Genomic DNA, 17,978 nt, shown 5'->3' with positions numbered 1-17,978 from the left:
CACCCCCCTCCCACACACACGCTCACCTCTGGGGGGAAGGGGAAGTTGATGTGGGGTGTTGGGGCCTGGATCATGGAGTTGGGTCATGGGTCAGGGAGGATCTTGATTGGGGATGAAATCCTCCATACTAAATAGCCCAAACTGCAAAGGATGATTAGCGCGGGGGTTCTGAGACCACAGCGTGCATGCAAACAAAAACAACTTGTCCAAGGTAGGTGGTAACTTTCTGGCTTTAGTGGGCATGTGTAAAATAGCACGTGGAGGACATTACACCATACAACTCCACATATTCCCACAAAAGCCTAGCTTGCATACAATGTTGCTTAATTAGCATGTACCTGCTAAAGTTTAGCATGCACACTAAGCTGTAATGCATAGGCCCTTTTATAAGTGAATCGTCCACTTCATTTGCTTCCCTTAACAAAACGTATTGTAGAATGCATCAAATGAAGAGTTCCTTTTTCTTCTTTCTTTCTTTCTTTCTTAAAAATGATTGAATGAACAGAGTGGCAGTCTACGCTGGCGAGAGCAATAAGTCAGCAATCCTTTATGATTCCTTCAAAACTGAGAATGTACCCTTTGAAGGAGTAATAAGCGATGGGTCTCTTATTCAAATTGAATTCACCTCTGATGACGCAAAGACAGCTGCAGGATTTAACATTCGTTTTGAAGGTAAATACCTCTTGAATTCCTGTGTTAAGTCAAATACAAATGACTAATCATTTAAGGGTGAATTTTTTAAAACCGGGAGATATACAAGTATGTCCGACTTAAAAGCCGCCCGTGTATGCGTGCATGTCCCGGTACACGCGCAAGTGAGAGAGCCCAAAAAGGGGTATGGCAAGGGTGTGGTCTGGGCGGGGCAAGGGTGGGAGATGGGTGCTCCGGGACTTTAACATGAAACGTGCATGCGCCGGGGGCCCCCTGCTGCATAACTTTATTACTGCTATGGATAGCGTGTAAGTAATAAAACAAAAAACACAGGGTTTTAAGGGTTGGGGCTAGCAGGGGGGAAGGGAAGCTAATATCCTGGGGGGGGGGGGGGGATTGGAAATCCTATCCCTTAACTGCGCGAACTGGGAAAACTAGTAATGGCGACGGTGCGTGTCCCTTATAAAAATTCCCCACTTACGTAGTAGAGACGGCATTTGCACGTGTCCACATAAAATTGTGCGCTCATGTATGTGCGCTCAGCCTATTTCTTATCATACGGTATAAAACGGCCACATCCTCTGGCGCAAGTCAGCATACACGCATACATGTGCGCCCGCGCACCGGTAACAAAGTTACCATCTTTCTTAGTAATAACATTATCTACTGCTTGCAGTAGAAGAAACAAGGAAAAGATGGAGCTATCCCTCTCTACAGGATGGTTACTGGCCCAGTGCTGTCATGTGTAAGGTTAGCAAAATGTCTAAGCTTTGCTGATGTCTTGTTGACTGTTCTACATAAGTTGTATAGATGTTGACAAAAAGGACCACCTGGTTGACCCAATCTGTCCATTTGTATATATCTATTGCACTGCCACAGCTCCTACTTCACCACTGATTCCCTCCCATTTTTTCCCTGCCACCAAGGTCACTTCATATCCATCTCAGGCACCATTTTGGCTCCTACTACCTCTGTTCCAGGTGTCCACTACCTTCTGAGTTAAAAAAAACTATTTTCTCACTTTACTTTTGAGCCTTCCTCCCTGGTTCAGCATCATATGAAAAATCTTTGTCCTTCAGCTTCTCTTTTACGTAAAATATTGCCTTGTGGTATCTTACTGAAGCTGCACTAAATAGTTAAATGGTTGTGTATCTTATTTATTTTTTACTAATCTCATAATTTTCATAGGAACAATGTGTCTTGCAGAGTAAAAACATAAAATACAATCATAAAAACATAAAACAAGCACATAAAATTGCAAAAAATTAAGATATCACCCTTTTTCCATGGAGAATACATCTTTAGTTCTTAAATCTTTCCATGTAAGATTTATAGCACAAGCCATGCACCTCTGAATTAGCTCTACCTTGTCAATACCTTTTGTTAGATTTTTTTTTTCCAGAACGATACAGAAATCAAAGTGTGGTCTCACTAAATACCTGTGGAGATATAGAAACTAAACAAAGCATCATTGTGCTTCCAAGAAGACTGGGGTAACCAACATAGAGGAACCATAGTTAAAAATCAAACTTCCAGATTTTTATTTTTATTTTTTTTACAACAGTCTCATTAACCTTGGTGGCTGAAGGATTATTATAAATCTTGTAAATAAGACATAAAAAGGGTCCTGGGTGCTGGTTTAATCGTCTTATAAGAAGCAAAATTGAAGATTGCAGGGTCTGAAAAATCCTACTATAATTAGTGATGTCCTTTTTTTGTGAGACAATGAAAACAGTAGCTCCTAGGTGAATGCAATCCCAGATACATTTGTAGTTGGTATTTAATATTTAGCATAAAGAGGGGCATAAGATTTGGGGGTTTTTTTTAATAGCAGGTCATGGATATGTACAATTGGGCCTTTAGTGGAGTGGAGGGGGAGGGGTAGAGATACACAACTTTCCGCCCCATTGAATAAACGATATGCCACACAGAAGTTTTATGTTCCCAAGAACTTGCAATTTTTGTTTTGCTGAGAAAGATGTTTATGCAGCTTTAGAAAAGGTCTATTTACAATCAGTATGCCTATCAGAGTGCAACAGCTATTTTCTCCTCTCCTCCTGCTCTGCTGTGCTAGGGCATAGATTTCCCCATGGGGTTAGTTCCAGTTTTGGTCTGGGTATCCCAGTACACAGATGACATCTTTTTATTTAGAGCAGGAAAGATTCCAATAATGTCCAGCCCAAGTGATTAGGTCCAACAGTTTAATGGCTACCACCCCAAAACACCATTTTTTAAGATTTACGGGCGTAACGGCCATTGCCGCTTTGTCGGAGGATCGCGTGCCGGCAGGTTGCTGGCAGGTGCAAAAGGTAAAATAAAACTTTTGGGGGGGGTTAGAGTAAGGCTAGGGGGAGGAAAGGTTAGGGGAAGGAGTGGGAAGGTCAGGTTAGGGGGGAGGGAACGGGGGAAGGCAGCGCGGCCCGGCACACACATGCGTGCGCCTGCGCAAGTTATAAAATCGGGTGTACATGTGCGCGCGCCGGGTAGCGGGTAGCGCACACACCTTTTTAAAATCTACCCCCATGGTTTTTACTCGTTTCCAGTTGGAGCATGATGAAAGGCTAATCAGGGATGCCAATTCCCAGATGAAATCTCCTCAGAGATCCCATGGTAATATGGTCCAAGGTACTGGTAAGACTGGTCCACTGGATCACAAGCAGCCTCTCCCAGTGCCAACCCTGTTGTGTAGGGTTGCAGATAGCAAGATGATCCTGCTCAGAAGAGGGAGTTATGGGATTGTACTGAATCGCCACAGTGCCTGCAGATTCTTCTGGCATCCTGACTCTCCACGAGTTGTTGGCAGCAGATTTCTCTGCCACTCTCCTGGAGAAGTGTCACAGGGATCCTCGTACACCTCCTGCTGGCAGAGGACACGTGTCTTGTAACTAGAGGGTGCACTGGCTTGTACCATTTGATGTGAGGGTGCAGATTTGCTTAAGTTAGGCAAAGGGGCCTTACACATGACAGCATTCAGAGTTTTCCAAAAGCTGAAACATTGTATTGCTATTAACACTGTAGGAATTTCCATCTAGAATATGCACTGTGAAAATGGTCAGATGCCTCACTGCTTTAGCAAGACTTCGTAATATGAAGGAATTCCTTGGTATGGGAATAATTGTATTTGGGCTTCTCAATTCTCCAAGGATAATAGTTTAAGAACATCACATCCTCAGGAAGGAGCTCCATGGTACTTCAGTATCACTTAAAATAATTAACAGAATAGCACTGCCGGGTGTGGGGTAGAACAGTAACCCTCAAGCCAATCCTAGGGATCTGCCAGATCAACCTGGTTTTCAGGGAGTCCACAATGAATAACCATGAGATACGCAGTAGTTGCACATGCTACCGCCACTGCATGCAAATAAATCTCATGCCTATTTATTGTGGATATCCATAGCCAGAACAACAGATTGACCAACTGGGTCTCAAGCTCTGGGGTGAGCACAGTGGCATAGAAAAGAATCCTACCTGTTCGGCCAGGAAAAGATCAAGAAAACACAGGGTGAAACGATGCGGCCACAGAATCATTATGGCAACTCTTGACTGCACAGAACATGGACAGCATAATTTAAAAAACAGGGAGGTTTCTGGCATGATATTCAAACTCATGCTATCAAAATCCACTTCCATCATAAAGGAAAGTAATTATCAAGTAAATTTTAAAAGGCCCGTGCGCGTAAAACTGGGGGTTATGCATGAGGCCGGGCCTTGCGTGCAATGCACGTATTTTACAAAGGGCCCAGTCACGTGCCAAAGTGCCGAACCCAAAGAAAGGGGCAGGCCAGGGGGCACGGTCTGGGCAGGGAGGGGCGGGCCAGGACAGCCTGCTCCAAAGGAGTAGCAGAGGGGAAAAGGGAGGAAGGATAGGGTTTGGGAAGTTCCCTCCGAGTCTGCTCCTTAATTGGAGTGGACTGGGAGGGAACTGGGGACCGGCTGATCATTTTGCCGTGCGTAGGTTATAAAATTCCTCCCCCCCCCCCCCCGCACATGCGACTTTCGGGTTGCCCACATATGCACGCATGGATTTTAAAATCTGGCACGCATATGTGCGCGGCCATCGGATTTTATAACATGTGCACGCATATTATAAAATTGGTGCGCTCCTCCTACAATCTACCTTTAAGTGAACAACTCCTAAACATATATATATATACACACACACACACAAAGATACATATAAATACACTAATATTTTATATCGTAAAGTAGGAAGCAGAGTATAGGATGAGATGGTTTATAATCAGTTAATGGAAAATGCCTCCACAATAGACTCTGCAAGTGGCCCCAGCCCGCTGGATCACCAGTGACGTGCTCTGCCATGCAGAAGGATCGCAGTTTGATCCCAGAGTTAGGTCTTCCACGGCTAGGGGTGCTGTGCAGGCAACATTCACAATCCCCAGGGAAGGGTCATGGGCATTGCTCAGTGGTGACACCTATTGGCCACATTCAGTGTCTCTGATTGCAGGGTCCCAGAAGGAGCCATGGTGCATGATTCCCGGCTAGACTACATATGTTGGAGGGAGAGATAAAATGGGGGGGGGAGGGGAATTCCCAGGTACCAGATCCCAGCCCTGGTTTTGTTTAAGCTAAAAGCCCAAAAGGAGCAGGAGAAAACAGCTGGTGCATAAAAATAGCGTGTTCTGTTAGTACTGCATCTTCTATTAACCTTGCCATTTTTATTCAAGCTTTTGAGCGTGGCCATTGTTATGAGCCATATATTCAGAATGGGAATTTCACAACATCTGACCCAACATACAACATGGGAACCGTCGTGGAGTTTACCTGTGACCCTGGGCACACCTTGGAGCAAGGACCTGCTATCATTGAGTGCATCAACATGCGGGGTCCCTACTGGAATGACACAGAGCCACTGTGCAGAGGTAAACTTTGCCAATGCCACACGTCCGTTATTTGCCCGTATATTTAAAGTAAAAGTTATCAGTGGATTCTCGTTTCTTTTTATTATAACAAACCATATAAATTCTCTGTGACCAAGAAAGCTTATACGTCAGTATCTCAATATCAATTCTGAGCAAAATTTAAATGGGGGCAAATTCCCCTTTAAACTCTTTCTTGCATGCTTTCACGATCCTTTCTTTCCTTGTTGTGCCTCGCACTCTAATCATCTCATCTGTCTCTGTTCTTTTTCTCTGCCTCCCACTGTGCCTTGCTCGATATTTCAGCAATGTGTGGAGGAGAGCTTTCTGCACCTGTAGGACTAATCCTGTCTCCTAACTGGCCAGAGCCTTATGCTGTGGGAGAGGATTGCACTTGGAGGATCCATGTTGGGGATGAAAAGAGGATTTTCCTTGACATTCAGCTGTGAGTACTTAGTGATGAAAACTGCTGGTTTTTCAGAACATCTCTTTACCTCTGAGCCTGCTCTTTCACTGCTGCTCGTTACAGGTTTGCAGCAGTTAAAGTTCAAGGGAGCCCGTTCCCGCTTTCCGCTTAAAGAATTCGTGTAGAATAGGATTGCACTGGGAGGAAGTCTACAATCAGACCAATTTAGAAACAATATCTAGGATGACCATATCAAAAAGGAAAGGTTGAATCCTTTGTTTTTCCCCACTGCATGCACGGAGATGTAGCTTTAAGAGTACTGCATCCCCATGCAAGCAATAAGTAACAGCAGGATTGGCCCGACCTTTCCTTTTCAACACCTGACCACAGTCATCCTACTGTGTGCATGCCATCATGATCATATTATATATTTTGCAAAGAATGTACAGTAGAGTACAGGAACCAGAACCAAACAATGTACTGATGGGCTCACTACTAAGCTTTCATTTCTTTGCTTTCTTACAACAAACATTGGAATTACCGTAATCTGGTAAAATGAATAGCTCATAAAAACAAGGAGGCAAGCTAAAGATGCCCTGGTTGCAGATGATTAGCACCAGACAAAAACATGTACTTCCCAACCACTTTATTTATGGATTAAAGCCATTACTTTGAACATGGAAATTAAAGGTTAACTTTCAAAAGGAGTTCTGTGGGCCAAAATTGTCTTACCTGCATAAGATGGCAGTCTGAAAATTGCCCATCTATGTAGTGCAAGTATTCCAAGGGTGGGGTTATGGTGGTGCAGAAAGCGGTACTCGTAGTTTTGGTTGAAAAAGTATCCACAGAAAACGCAGGTGCAAACCTCTTTAGCTTTCTTTCCCCGGGGCAATTTTCAAAGTAAACACACGCATTCATTTTTCATTTGAAAATTGGAACAAAGACTGTGCATACTTTTTACTTTTCGGCAATGCAGGCAATTTGAAAATTTCCCCTTCATAACTGATATTTGATAAAAAAAATGATAAACTGTACTGGAATAATTCTGAGGTCATTGAGTGAGATCCTATTGCAGCATACAAGTGCGATAATATAGGAAATGAACGGCCTTATAACACAGCAGTCCAGGGTTAGTGCAAGGGAATTAGAAGCTCTAAGCAAAACTTCTGCCTCATATTTAGTCCTCTCCCCACAGCCCCAAAAGCATTCCTCTTTCTCTCCCTCTCCCTCCTCCCCCACCAACTCCAGGAGCATTCTTCTTCCTCTCCCCTGCAACCACTCCAGGACCCCGACTGGGCTGAGAAAGAGGTGAGGAGGGGTTTGCACCGGCTCCTGGTGAGGCGCTGGGAGCGTAGTCGCCGTTTCAGTGCCACCAGGAACCCGGAAATGAAGCCAGGTCGCAGCAACGCTGAAAGCCACCAGCGTGGGAGAGCACCGGCAGAGCAAGCCCCTGCCGCCGCAGCAAAGCTTGGGCCCCAATCGATGCCAGCCCGGGTTAGTCCAGTCTAGCCACTGCCACCCCCGAACAGTTGCCCTCTAGGTGGCCGCCTACTGCTTCCACTGGTACTGCAGAGGTCCAAGGTGCCAGATATATGAAGGGGTTTTTCATACACCTGAGTCTATAGGAAAACTACTTTACTATTTCTGGCCCAGTGAGCCTTTCTCATGTGTGTGAGATGTAACATGTTTGTAACATGGGTTTTCCTCAGTTCTGACAATCTACAGTGTTTTACAATATGGACAACTGCCCAGTGGGAACAAAGCAAACCAAGAAATGTATTTTGAGCTACTGTCTAATCAATATGTAACTCCTGTGCCAAGGGGACACCTTCCCAGCCCCGGGGAGCTTTGGTGTAGCAGTCCTGGAGTGGGGTAACCTCAGTCTCTGGGCATGGGCTGGGGGCAGGATGACCTGTAAGGCCAAACTAGATTGGTCAGTGTTTGAAGTGTTCTAGACAATCCAATGTCCACCCCTTGCTTGTCCTCAAATTAAATAAACATTTATTGTAGTCTAAAGCAATAGAAATAGAACAATCTTCACGTTTACGTCAAAATTCAGAACTTTGTATAACCTATTTGTCATCTTGGTCAGACAACAGAACTCCCCATGCTCCACTGTCTCCAGAACCTTTGAGGCTCCACCTCCATCTCCTCTATTCCTGCACTGCAGGGCAGTCACCCTTGCTGTCTCAGCTCCCTTTATTCCTAAATGCATTTCAGGGCAACTTCTCTCATCACACAGTCTCTTTTCCTTTACTTGCGGAACCAGTGAGGGTCCCAGGTGGAATGTTATCCTCTGTCACAGAAGATGCCACTCTGCACTCACTTCATAAGCAATTCCCATCCAGTCACACAGAAGCAGCATAGAGTCTGTACACCCCCAGTCCTTCGGGCATAGTGTCAGTCCGCAGCACTGTACAGAGTACTGAAATCTCAAGTGGACTGTGATAAATTGCAGGAGGACCTTGTAAGCCTGGAAGATTGGGCTTCCAAATGGCAGATAAAATTTAATGTGGACAAGTGCAAAGGGATTCATACAGGGAAAAATAACCCTTGCTGCAGTTACACAATGTTAGGTTATGCCTAAAATCAGAAGCTCATTGGACTATCAGGCACAGATAAAGCAACATACCTTGTATTGACCTTACTCTCTGATGAATCCAGTCACCCAGTCATTCAAGCAGTTTGGAAAGCCAACAGCATATTCAGATGCATAAAGAGATATGATTAGAGGAAAGAGGAAAGTGATAATACCTCTCCGCAGGTCTCTGATGAGATTCCACCTGCGTTCAGTTCTAGAGCCCACATCTAAAAATTAGGCAAACCAAGGGAGGGCCACCATATACAGAAAGACTGAAGGAGCTAAAGATGTACTCCCTTGAAGAAGGAAAGAGGACATGATACACACATTCAAAAACCGAGCAGGCTTCAATAATGCACAAGAACATAGCATTTTCCATAGAATGAAAAGTTCATATAAAGATGAAGGAAAAACTCCAAGGAATGTAAGAAAATATTTTCTCATTGAGAGGGTGGTGGGCATCTGGAACGGACTTCCAGCAGAGGTGGCGAGCAAAAACAGTGGCAGAATGCAGAATACAAGCATGCACAGGATAGACAGAAAAGGGACTTTAGCAGTCAGAGGAAGGAAGAAAGGAAAAGACCACGCTGAGATAGCACAGTCACAGGCACAAATAGGCAGACTGCGTGGACAGTGGTCTTTTTTTCTACTGACATCTGCTATATTTTTATGGAATTGTTTTTCTCTCCTCTTTCTCCTCTGACTAATTTCTGATTGGAGAAAATAAAAAACCAGCGAGAACCCTCCAATAGCCTAAGTAGATCTCTGACCTTTTTTTTTTTTTTTTTTTTAGTTTATCCAATCAAACGTTATATATGGACAAGAGGAATTTCATATGAATACATTCATCCCACCTAATTCCAGGCTCACTCCAATTTGAGACATTTCAGTAAGCCTGGGAAACCCCTACTTTGAGCCTTATATTGGTTCTGATAGACATCCAAACACCTGCAGAAGGCTAAACCAACATAAAATGAATCTGAAAGCAAAGGCGCCACTGCTATACTTAGCAGTCTGGCTTTTAAGCTGTCTGCAGACTTCAGACTGAGTGAAATGTTTGACAAGGAAATATAAGGGTGTTGTGAATAGTGCTTGATTCAAATTTCCAGAATACAAATGAAAATCTTGGCTTAACTTGATGTTAATGGACATAGGCCAAAAGCACTTGCTAATAACAAAAGTGCTGTCACTTTTGTACCCATCCATCATCCCAATTCATCCCCATCTCTCAGACCAAGTGAATTTCATGCAACAGACGGTGACCGGATGCTGGAACATCTTGGCATATCAAAAGATTCGTAAAATCGTATTCTCTACAACAATACTATTAGAAGCAAAAAATGTTCATATATTATTTTTGTCTATATTTGAACATAGGATTAGTTTTACCCTCTGTCATCAACCCAAAAATGAGATAGAACTCCACAGGACAATTGATCGTATATTATCAGGGAAAGAATATTAGTTAATGATATCTGTAAGTCTTTCAAAAGAAAAAAAAGATCAATGAAATCATCCATTTAGAGCATCAGCTATATATAATCAACTGTAGCACATTATGGATTTCTCTAAATGGCCCACCACAGAAAAATCTCAGCATACACACTGCTGGGAATGCATCTATTACAAAATACTCCTTAGGGGAGACAATGGTGTTTGTCATGCTTTCGGAACATTGTTATACTCTGAGGTGGGGAGAAGGTCAAGATTATCACTTTATATAGACCATTTTGTCCTTGCATAAATTATAATAGAAGCTGTTGCTGCTGCTTCTGTTTTTGACCCAGCAGGCTCTTTTTGTTCCTTTGGGCTTCGAGCTCATTCAGAGGTTCATGGATCTGATACCATGAACCTTAATTTGCAAACACCTAGGGATTTTTTTCCCCTATTTCATATTCCATCCCAGCTTTACTTTAGTCCAGTCATTGCGCGGACCATCTAAAGAGGAAGGCACCCTAGATTCATTTCTATAATAACCTGTGATTGTTAAAAAGCCCATAGCCTAGAGGGTACATGGCTGCTCAGTTAAAAAAGGCAGTAACAAAATGGTGCCCAATGTAGGGGCATAGGGTACTTTTGAAATGACTTTTGTAGTGTACTCAGCCAACCACGTTGTATCACCCTTACTTCAGCAAATCTGGTCCATTTAAGACCACCACACACAACATCGCCTGCTTTGTTGCCAGAGGATGTGGTTAGTGCAGTTAGTGTAGCTGGGTTCAAAAAAGGTTTGGATAAGTTCTTGGAGGAGAAGTCCATTAACGGCTATTAATCAAGTTTACTTAGGGAATAGCCACTGCTATTAATTGCATCAGTAGATGGGATCTTCTTAGTGTTTGGGTAATTGCCAGGTTCTTTTGGCCTGGTTTGACCTCTGTTGGAAACAGGATGCTGGGCTTGATGGACCCTTGGTCTGACCCAGCATGGCAATTTCTTTTGTTCTTATGGAACTCATAACCACTCAGTGCTCCTTACTGCATTAGCCTGTGTAATCTACTATATTATACTGAATAGAATAATATTACCATAACCCACTTTGATCTCTCTGGCTGGAAAAGCGTGTCATAAATAAACAATAATGATGAACTGTTGCAACCCAGCACATGGCACTTAAAATGCTATAGCTGTCTGAAAGAGTGCAGAGAGGTGAAGAAGGCTAGAAAGAATCTTCCAGGAAAGCAGCAGCTGAGTTATGTCTCCCACCTACATCACCTATCTAGTTTTGCCATATCATTGTGTTGACGGAAAGCTTTAGCGGAACAAGCAATAAGGAAAAGATTGCAGAATAAGCAGGGAAACAAAGTTTCCAGTCACAGATGACATAGGGACTATCCAACAATGCTCTGTGGCAGCTGTTATCAGCAAGAGTGACAAGAGAAAACCAGAAGTTGCCACCATGCAGGAAGGATGAGGAAGGATGCCAACCCTGGTAGTACAAAGACCTGGAATACATGCAGGTGAGTCAAGAGGAGTCTCAGACTGCAGGTGCTCTTGGGAACTGTAAGAAACAAGTCACCTATCTTGCAGATGAGATTGTCATCTTGCAGATGTGTGGCCCAGAGAGATATGAGCTGCTGAAGAACCTCAATGATGTGTTAGAGATACAGGAATTACTCCTCCAGCAGGACTCAAACATTATGAGTGACCATTTCTAATCAATTCTGCTAGACTGCCAGACCTGGGTGCATAAGCACCTGGATTTCCACTAGGTCTTCTAAAATTATTTTTGTCAAAGCAGTCTGCCAGACAGACAAAGCTATTTCAGCACCTACTCTTTCTGTTATCTCATTTGCTTGAATAATCAGAGTTTTGTACTTTGTGTAGTTTTACAGTTTAGTAAGATTTCAAGCCCAAGTCATCCATGATGAATGAGGAACACAAGAAGTAATTTGTAACAACACATATACGTTAGCCACAAATACAGTCATACGTTGCACCAGTTTTAGTGGATATATGCACATACATCCACTTTAAAAATTATCCTGCCAAATCTACCCACATACAATTATACCTGCTTAAATGTACACAGAAACTTTTGGGGAAAATTTACATGCATACTAATAAAAATCCAAAACTGTGCATTAAAGTGAAAATTCCTCCCAAACTCCATCTCCAGGAACATCTCAGCTCAGTCCAGGTAAACATAAACCTGAAGAGGACATAAGGACCTCAATATTCAAAGCTGAACAGCTGGATAAGAGTTATCCAGCTAACTTACAAGGGATATTCAGCAGCATGGCAACGCTGCTGAATATCCCAATAGAAATTACCACTTAGTTGAATAACTCATATCTGGCTGTTTAGACCTCCTATTGAGCAGGTCTAACTTATCTGTCTATGAGAGTCGGATGTCCGAATATCAATAGACAGATAAGTAGCTCCTCTCCAATCCGCCCACTGCACATCCATTAGATATCTACTTAGCCAGGTAAGTACTTATTCAGCTAAGTGATAACCACTGAACATAGCCGGATATTCAGCGGCTGCCACTTAGCTGGATAAGTTGCTACTTAGCGCCGAATATCGGGCTCACAAATGTTAGTTTACCCACATATTGGGCAGGAAATTTTTAAAAAGCAAATTTAAAACTGTTTTACCTGTGGAAATGCTTTTGAAAATTACCCTCAATGTTGGGAAGAATATAAGAAGGCTTAATAGATATGTACTTTGGACTCAATTTTCCAAGCAAGTAAAAACTTTCTTTAAAAAAGAAAAGCACTTGAAAATAGCACTCATATTCTCTGGTTTCAATAATAGTCTGGATCTAGTTATCATCAAGCAGTAAGCCATTTTCTAATTTGAAAATAACATAGCTAAACTCACCAATTCACAGGTTCATGGATTAATTAGTGACTGTTTTGTTTTATTATTTTTTAAATCACCTATTGGGTTTTCAGACTGAAATTTCAATGACTGTTCACTGGATCAGATTACGAAATGTTAATCAGGGATAATGCAATTAATGTAAGTTGTTCTGCTGAAAGACATAAATTCACTCTGAATCTAATTTATAGCTCAGACTTGGTTATGAAGTAATTTAAAGAACATTACTTATGACCTTGCTTAAGTAATTCCAAACCACCGTGGGATGTTCAGCTAATTGAGGGCCTAATTTATTAAGCTGTTTTTCCCCATTCTGTGTCTATGGGAAACAAGCTTAGTAAATCAGGCCCTGAGTGACTTGACAGACCTATGGTTCCATTACCTCTTACTTTGCAGCGTGCTGCCATCAGAAACAGCAAATCGATAACAAGAAATGAAGACTATTTAAAAAACAATCATTAAGAAATCAATGATAGGGCTGGCTCAGTGACAAGCGCTGTGCTCTTCCATGCGGAGGATCCACAGTTTGATTCCCGGATCGGGTCTTCCATGGATAGGGATGCTGTAGAAGTAGCATTCACAGCTCCTGGAGGGGAGGGAGTCATGGTCATCGTTAAGGCTGATGCCTAGTGGCTGGATTTGGAGCCCATGAAACAGAATAGGAACAGTGGAAGGGAAAGTCTAATTAAATAAGGGGAAAAAAAAACTCCTCCTGGTAGTTCAGAATGAAGGCTCATGGCATCTGAAACCCAGCACCAGTTCTGATTGAGCTGGAGGAGAAGGAGGAGCTACCGGCCCCCCAGAAAAATCAATAATAAAGTCGCCACAAATTTGAAATTCACAAATGCCTTCTACCAACTTACAGCAAGCAACATGTCAAACATAGCCAGACAAGAGCCATTTACTTTAACATGTTCAATCAACTTTACTGCTCCTAGCCAAGTGTATATAACACTATTTCATGTTGTTTGTGCTAGCCAACAAGCAGCAAGTCCCAACAAGCAGAACTAATCTACTAGAATGTCATAGCTGGAGTTGTACTTGAGAGAAAGATGAAAAAATTAATATTTATCTTTTTTTGTATTCCATTTTGTAAAATGAATAATTCCCTGGGCATTTAACTTCAGTTGGAGGCAATGATCTGGTGACAGACACTCTACTATGAGGACTATCACTTAGCTAACATGCTGGCTCAGTGGTTTTGGCACTCTGAGGTAGCCCACAGGTTGCCACAGTAACTTATGACATGATTCTATTTAAGTCATTGGAGTCACAGTAGGTTAGCTTGAAAGCTCACATAATTGCTCAGGATGATTTGCCAAAATAATATGACTTGTCATTGTACATGCCCTTCAGATGGAAAAATAACTTTTCATTTAACAAAAAAAGAAAGGTACTTCATATTTTCAAAGAATGTTCTCTTTGTTAACCAGCTCGAGCTAGTTTCAGACTTTTCATATTCCTTGAGATGGGATACGGGGAAGCGCAGGAAAAAGCAGCAGAGAGAGAACGAGTACCTAAATAATACTAACCTCCAAGAGATACAACAAATTTACATTAATGCAAATATATTTCCAGCTCTAAAGAGCTAGTAGGCTTGCAATATAACACCATTATAAATCCACATCTGTGCATTCTAAGACAGGCTCATTTTGCTGACCTCTAAACAAGAAGACTGAGATAGAAGAGAGCCAAAGGAAACCAGGAAGATAATGCTTCTACCTGGGACAGGCATGGCTTTGATTCACAGCTGACTCAGCTCTATGGCACGTTTAGACATTTTAAAACATTTTCGGTTGCCAGGATACCCGGTTGTGCAGTAATAACTTGTGAAAAGTCTTCCAAAAATGAAGTTTGTAAAAGGGCAATTTAATAAGTTCCATGCCTTCAATGCATTTTAGCTCATGTTTTAGTGATGGAGAGTATATGGGTTTGTTTGTTTTTGGCTTCCAGCAATTTTCTCCTGCTCCTTTGGACTTCTAGATTAACTGGATTTGCCCAATACTGGACTGCGGTACCATGAACCTCATTCACAACTAAGGAGAAATTACTACTTATCTGATAATTTCCTTTTCCTTAGTACAGACAGGTGAATCCAAAACCAGTAAGTTATGCACCTCTACCAGCAGATGGAGACAGAGCAAAGCTGACATCACAGTATATACACCCTTGCAGTGACATCAGCCCGACAGTATTCTCTTCAAAAGCGGGCTGTGGACAAACTAACCAAAACTTGATTATTAACAGATAACTTCCAGCACTCAGCCAAAAGGAAAACACTGAGCTCAGACAAAGAGTATAATAACACTAATCTAGGGACTAGATTGACACTTACCATAATTCCTGGAACATGCAACCATGCAGGAGGACAATAGCACAACCGTTCAGCAGCCAAGAGTGGGAAGTTGGTGTCACCTGTCTGTACTAAGGAAAAGGAAATTATCAGGTAAGCGGCAATTTCTCCTTTCTTAGCATACAGACAGGTGAATCCAAAACCAGTGGGTTGTACCAAAGCTACTCCCAAACAGGGTGGGAGTAGCTTTGGTACAAAACCTAAGTGCGAAGGCTGTGTCCTCCTGGGCCTGCACATCCAAGCAATAATGCCTGGAAAAGGTGTGTAAAGAGGACCACATCGCAGTTCAGCAAATGTCAACAGGAGACAACAATCAAACCTCTGTCCATGTCACTGCCTGAGCCCTAGTGGAATGAGCCCTAACCTAACCTCAGCATCCACATACACAGCCGTGACAACCTCCTTAAGCCAGCAGGCTATTGTAGCTTGCAATGCTGGATCACCCTGCTTACTCCCACCATGGAGTATAAACATCTGGTCTGTCTTCCTAAGAGGCTCAAAAGCTTCTAAATACCTCAAGATATGCCTCTTGACATCCAAGGGCCATAACAGGCAATTTTCCTCCACATCTTTTTCTCTGTCCAGAGACGGCAGAGAAATAGACTTATTCAAGTGAAAATCTGAGACAACTTTTGGCAAAAAAGATAGAACAATATGCAGCTGTATCGCCCCTGGAGTCATTCGTAGAAATGGCTCCCGACAAGACAAGGCTTGTAGTTCAGATACTTGATGAGCAGAATAAATTGCCAGAAGAAACACCGTTTTTAAGGTCAGTAACCTCAAGGAAAGGTTACGCATCAATTGAAAAGTGGGCCTGCTAAAAAATCCAAAACCAGATTAAGACTCCTCAAGGGCACTGGTAACTGCAAGGGAGGCTGAAGATGCTTCACTCCTTTCAAGGAACGGGCCACATCTGAATGAGCCAACAAGGGCCCACCATTCACCTGACATTGGAAACAGGCAAAAGCCGCCACCTGTACCTTTAATGAATTAAGGGCCAACCCTTTACTCAATCCATTCTGCAAAAATTTCAAAATGAGTGGGATCTTAACCAAATGAGAAAGAACCCCTCGATCTTCACACCAAGCCTCAAACTCTCGCCAAACCTGCACATAGGCTAAGGAAGTGGAGAACTTTCTTGCTCGTAGCAAGGTGGCAATCACCGCAGCAGAATAGCCATGCTTCAGCAACCAAGCTCTCTCAAGGGCCATACCATAAGACAAAACTGATTTGGATCTTCATGAAGAACAGGCCCCTGCTATCCCTGTGTGCTGGAAACCAGAGGAGAGACTCCATCAGGAGCCTTCACAGATCCGCATACCATGGTCTCCTGAGCTAGTCTGGTGCCACCAGAAGCACCATCCCCCTGTGACTCTCGATCCTCCGAATCATTCTACCCAACATGGGCCATGGGGGAAAAGCATCCAGCAGCTTGCCCTCCGGCCACTCCTGTATGACAGCATCAATCCCCAAGGACTTTGGTTCTCTCCTGCGACTGAAGAATTGAAGAACTTTCGCATTGCAAGAAGTCAACAGCAGGTCCAGAAACGGAAGGCCCCCAGCAATCCACTATTAGCTGAAATGCCTCGTTTGACAATTCCCATTCTCCTGGGTCCCGACTCTGTCTGCTAAGAAAATCGTCTCTTACATTGTCTTTTCCTGCAATGTGAGAGGCTGAGATCTCGTGAAGATGCACTTCCGCCTATTCCATAAGTTGGTCTATTTTCTGCAATACTTGCTGGCTCTTGGTTCCTCCCTGCCAATTGATGTACGCCACTGTTGTTGCATTGTCCAATATTATCTGAACTGCTCAACCCTACAATCCATCACCGAATCACAAGTATGCCAACCGTACCGCACATGCTTCCAACCGATTGATGTTCCAGAGAGACTCTTCTGCATTCCAGTGCCCTTGCACTGTCAGTTCCTGAAAGTGAGCTCCTCAACCCTGGAGGTTCATATCTGTCTACTAGCCAATCCAGTGATCTTAGGGAAAGCACAGTTGCTTATCTGTAACAGGTGTTCTCCTAGGACAGCAGGATGTTAGTCCTCACAAATGGGTGGCATCATCAGATGGAGCCTGTCATGGAAAACTTTTGTCAGTTTCTAGAAGCTTTGACTGGCACACTGAGCATGCCCAGCATGCCACTATCCACGCATCCACATGTGGTCCCCCTTCAATTTCATAACATAGAAAAATACGAGCAAAAAAAAAAAAATAAAATAACAAAAACGAAGGAGAAACCAGCTCCGTAGGGTGGCGGGCGGGTTTCCTGAGAATTAACATCCTGCTGTCCTAGGAGAACACCTGTTACAGGTAATCAACTGCTCTTTCTCCTAGGACAAGCAGGATAGTAGTCCTCACAGATAAGTGAATACCAAACTCCAGGCTGTTCCCTGCAACAACTAAGACCAACAGGTACCAAATAAGGTGCCAATGGGCACAATAACTGAGGTACTGTTGGGCGTTAGGGAAACAGCATGGTTTCAACTTCCAGGGCTTTTGGTAGGAAGAGTTGGGTTCAAATCTGGAAGAGGGTGTGCAGGACAGATTGACCAAATCTACCATCTTGTCGACCATCCTTGTCCAAGCAATAATGGGTGGTGAACATGTGTAGGGAGCTCCACATTGCAGCCCTGCAGATTTCGACGACAGGGACCACCTGCAAGTGGGCCACTGACGCTGCCATAGCCCTAACAGAGTGAGCTTAACTCTGCTGTCTAGATGAAGACCTGATTGTCCATAGCAGAATGAGATGCAGTCTGCTAGCCAGTTGGATAATGTCT

The 17,978-nt window shown here is 43.2% G+C and overlaps 1 protein-coding gene across 1 annotated transcript in view; it reads left to right on the top strand.

The window, feature by feature from the left end:
- Window positions 1-17,978, top strand: part of SEZ6L (seizure related 6 homolog like) — a 220,921-nt gene that overhangs the window by 115,260 nt on the left and 87,683 nt on the right. Inside the window, exons 6-8 of the mRNA XM_029571268.1 lie at window positions 506-672; window positions 5,337-5,531; window positions 5,835-5,973. Of these exons, the coding sequence (XP_029427128.1) occupies window positions 506-672; window positions 5,337-5,531; window positions 5,835-5,973 (501 nt within the window). The remainder of the gene's footprint in view (window positions 1-505; window positions 673-5,336; window positions 5,532-5,834; window positions 5,974-17,978) is intronic.

Source organism: Rhinatrema bivittatum, chromosome 11 (assembly GCF_901001135.1).
Source record: "Rhinatrema bivittatum chromosome 11, aRhiBiv1.1, whole genome shotgun sequence".
NCBI classification, from domain to species: domain Eukaryota; kingdom Metazoa; phylum Chordata; class Amphibia; order Gymnophiona; family Rhinatrematidae; genus Rhinatrema; species Rhinatrema bivittatum.
Note: the sequence above shows the minus strand (reverse complement) of the source record. Positions and strands in the feature narration are given on the sequence as shown.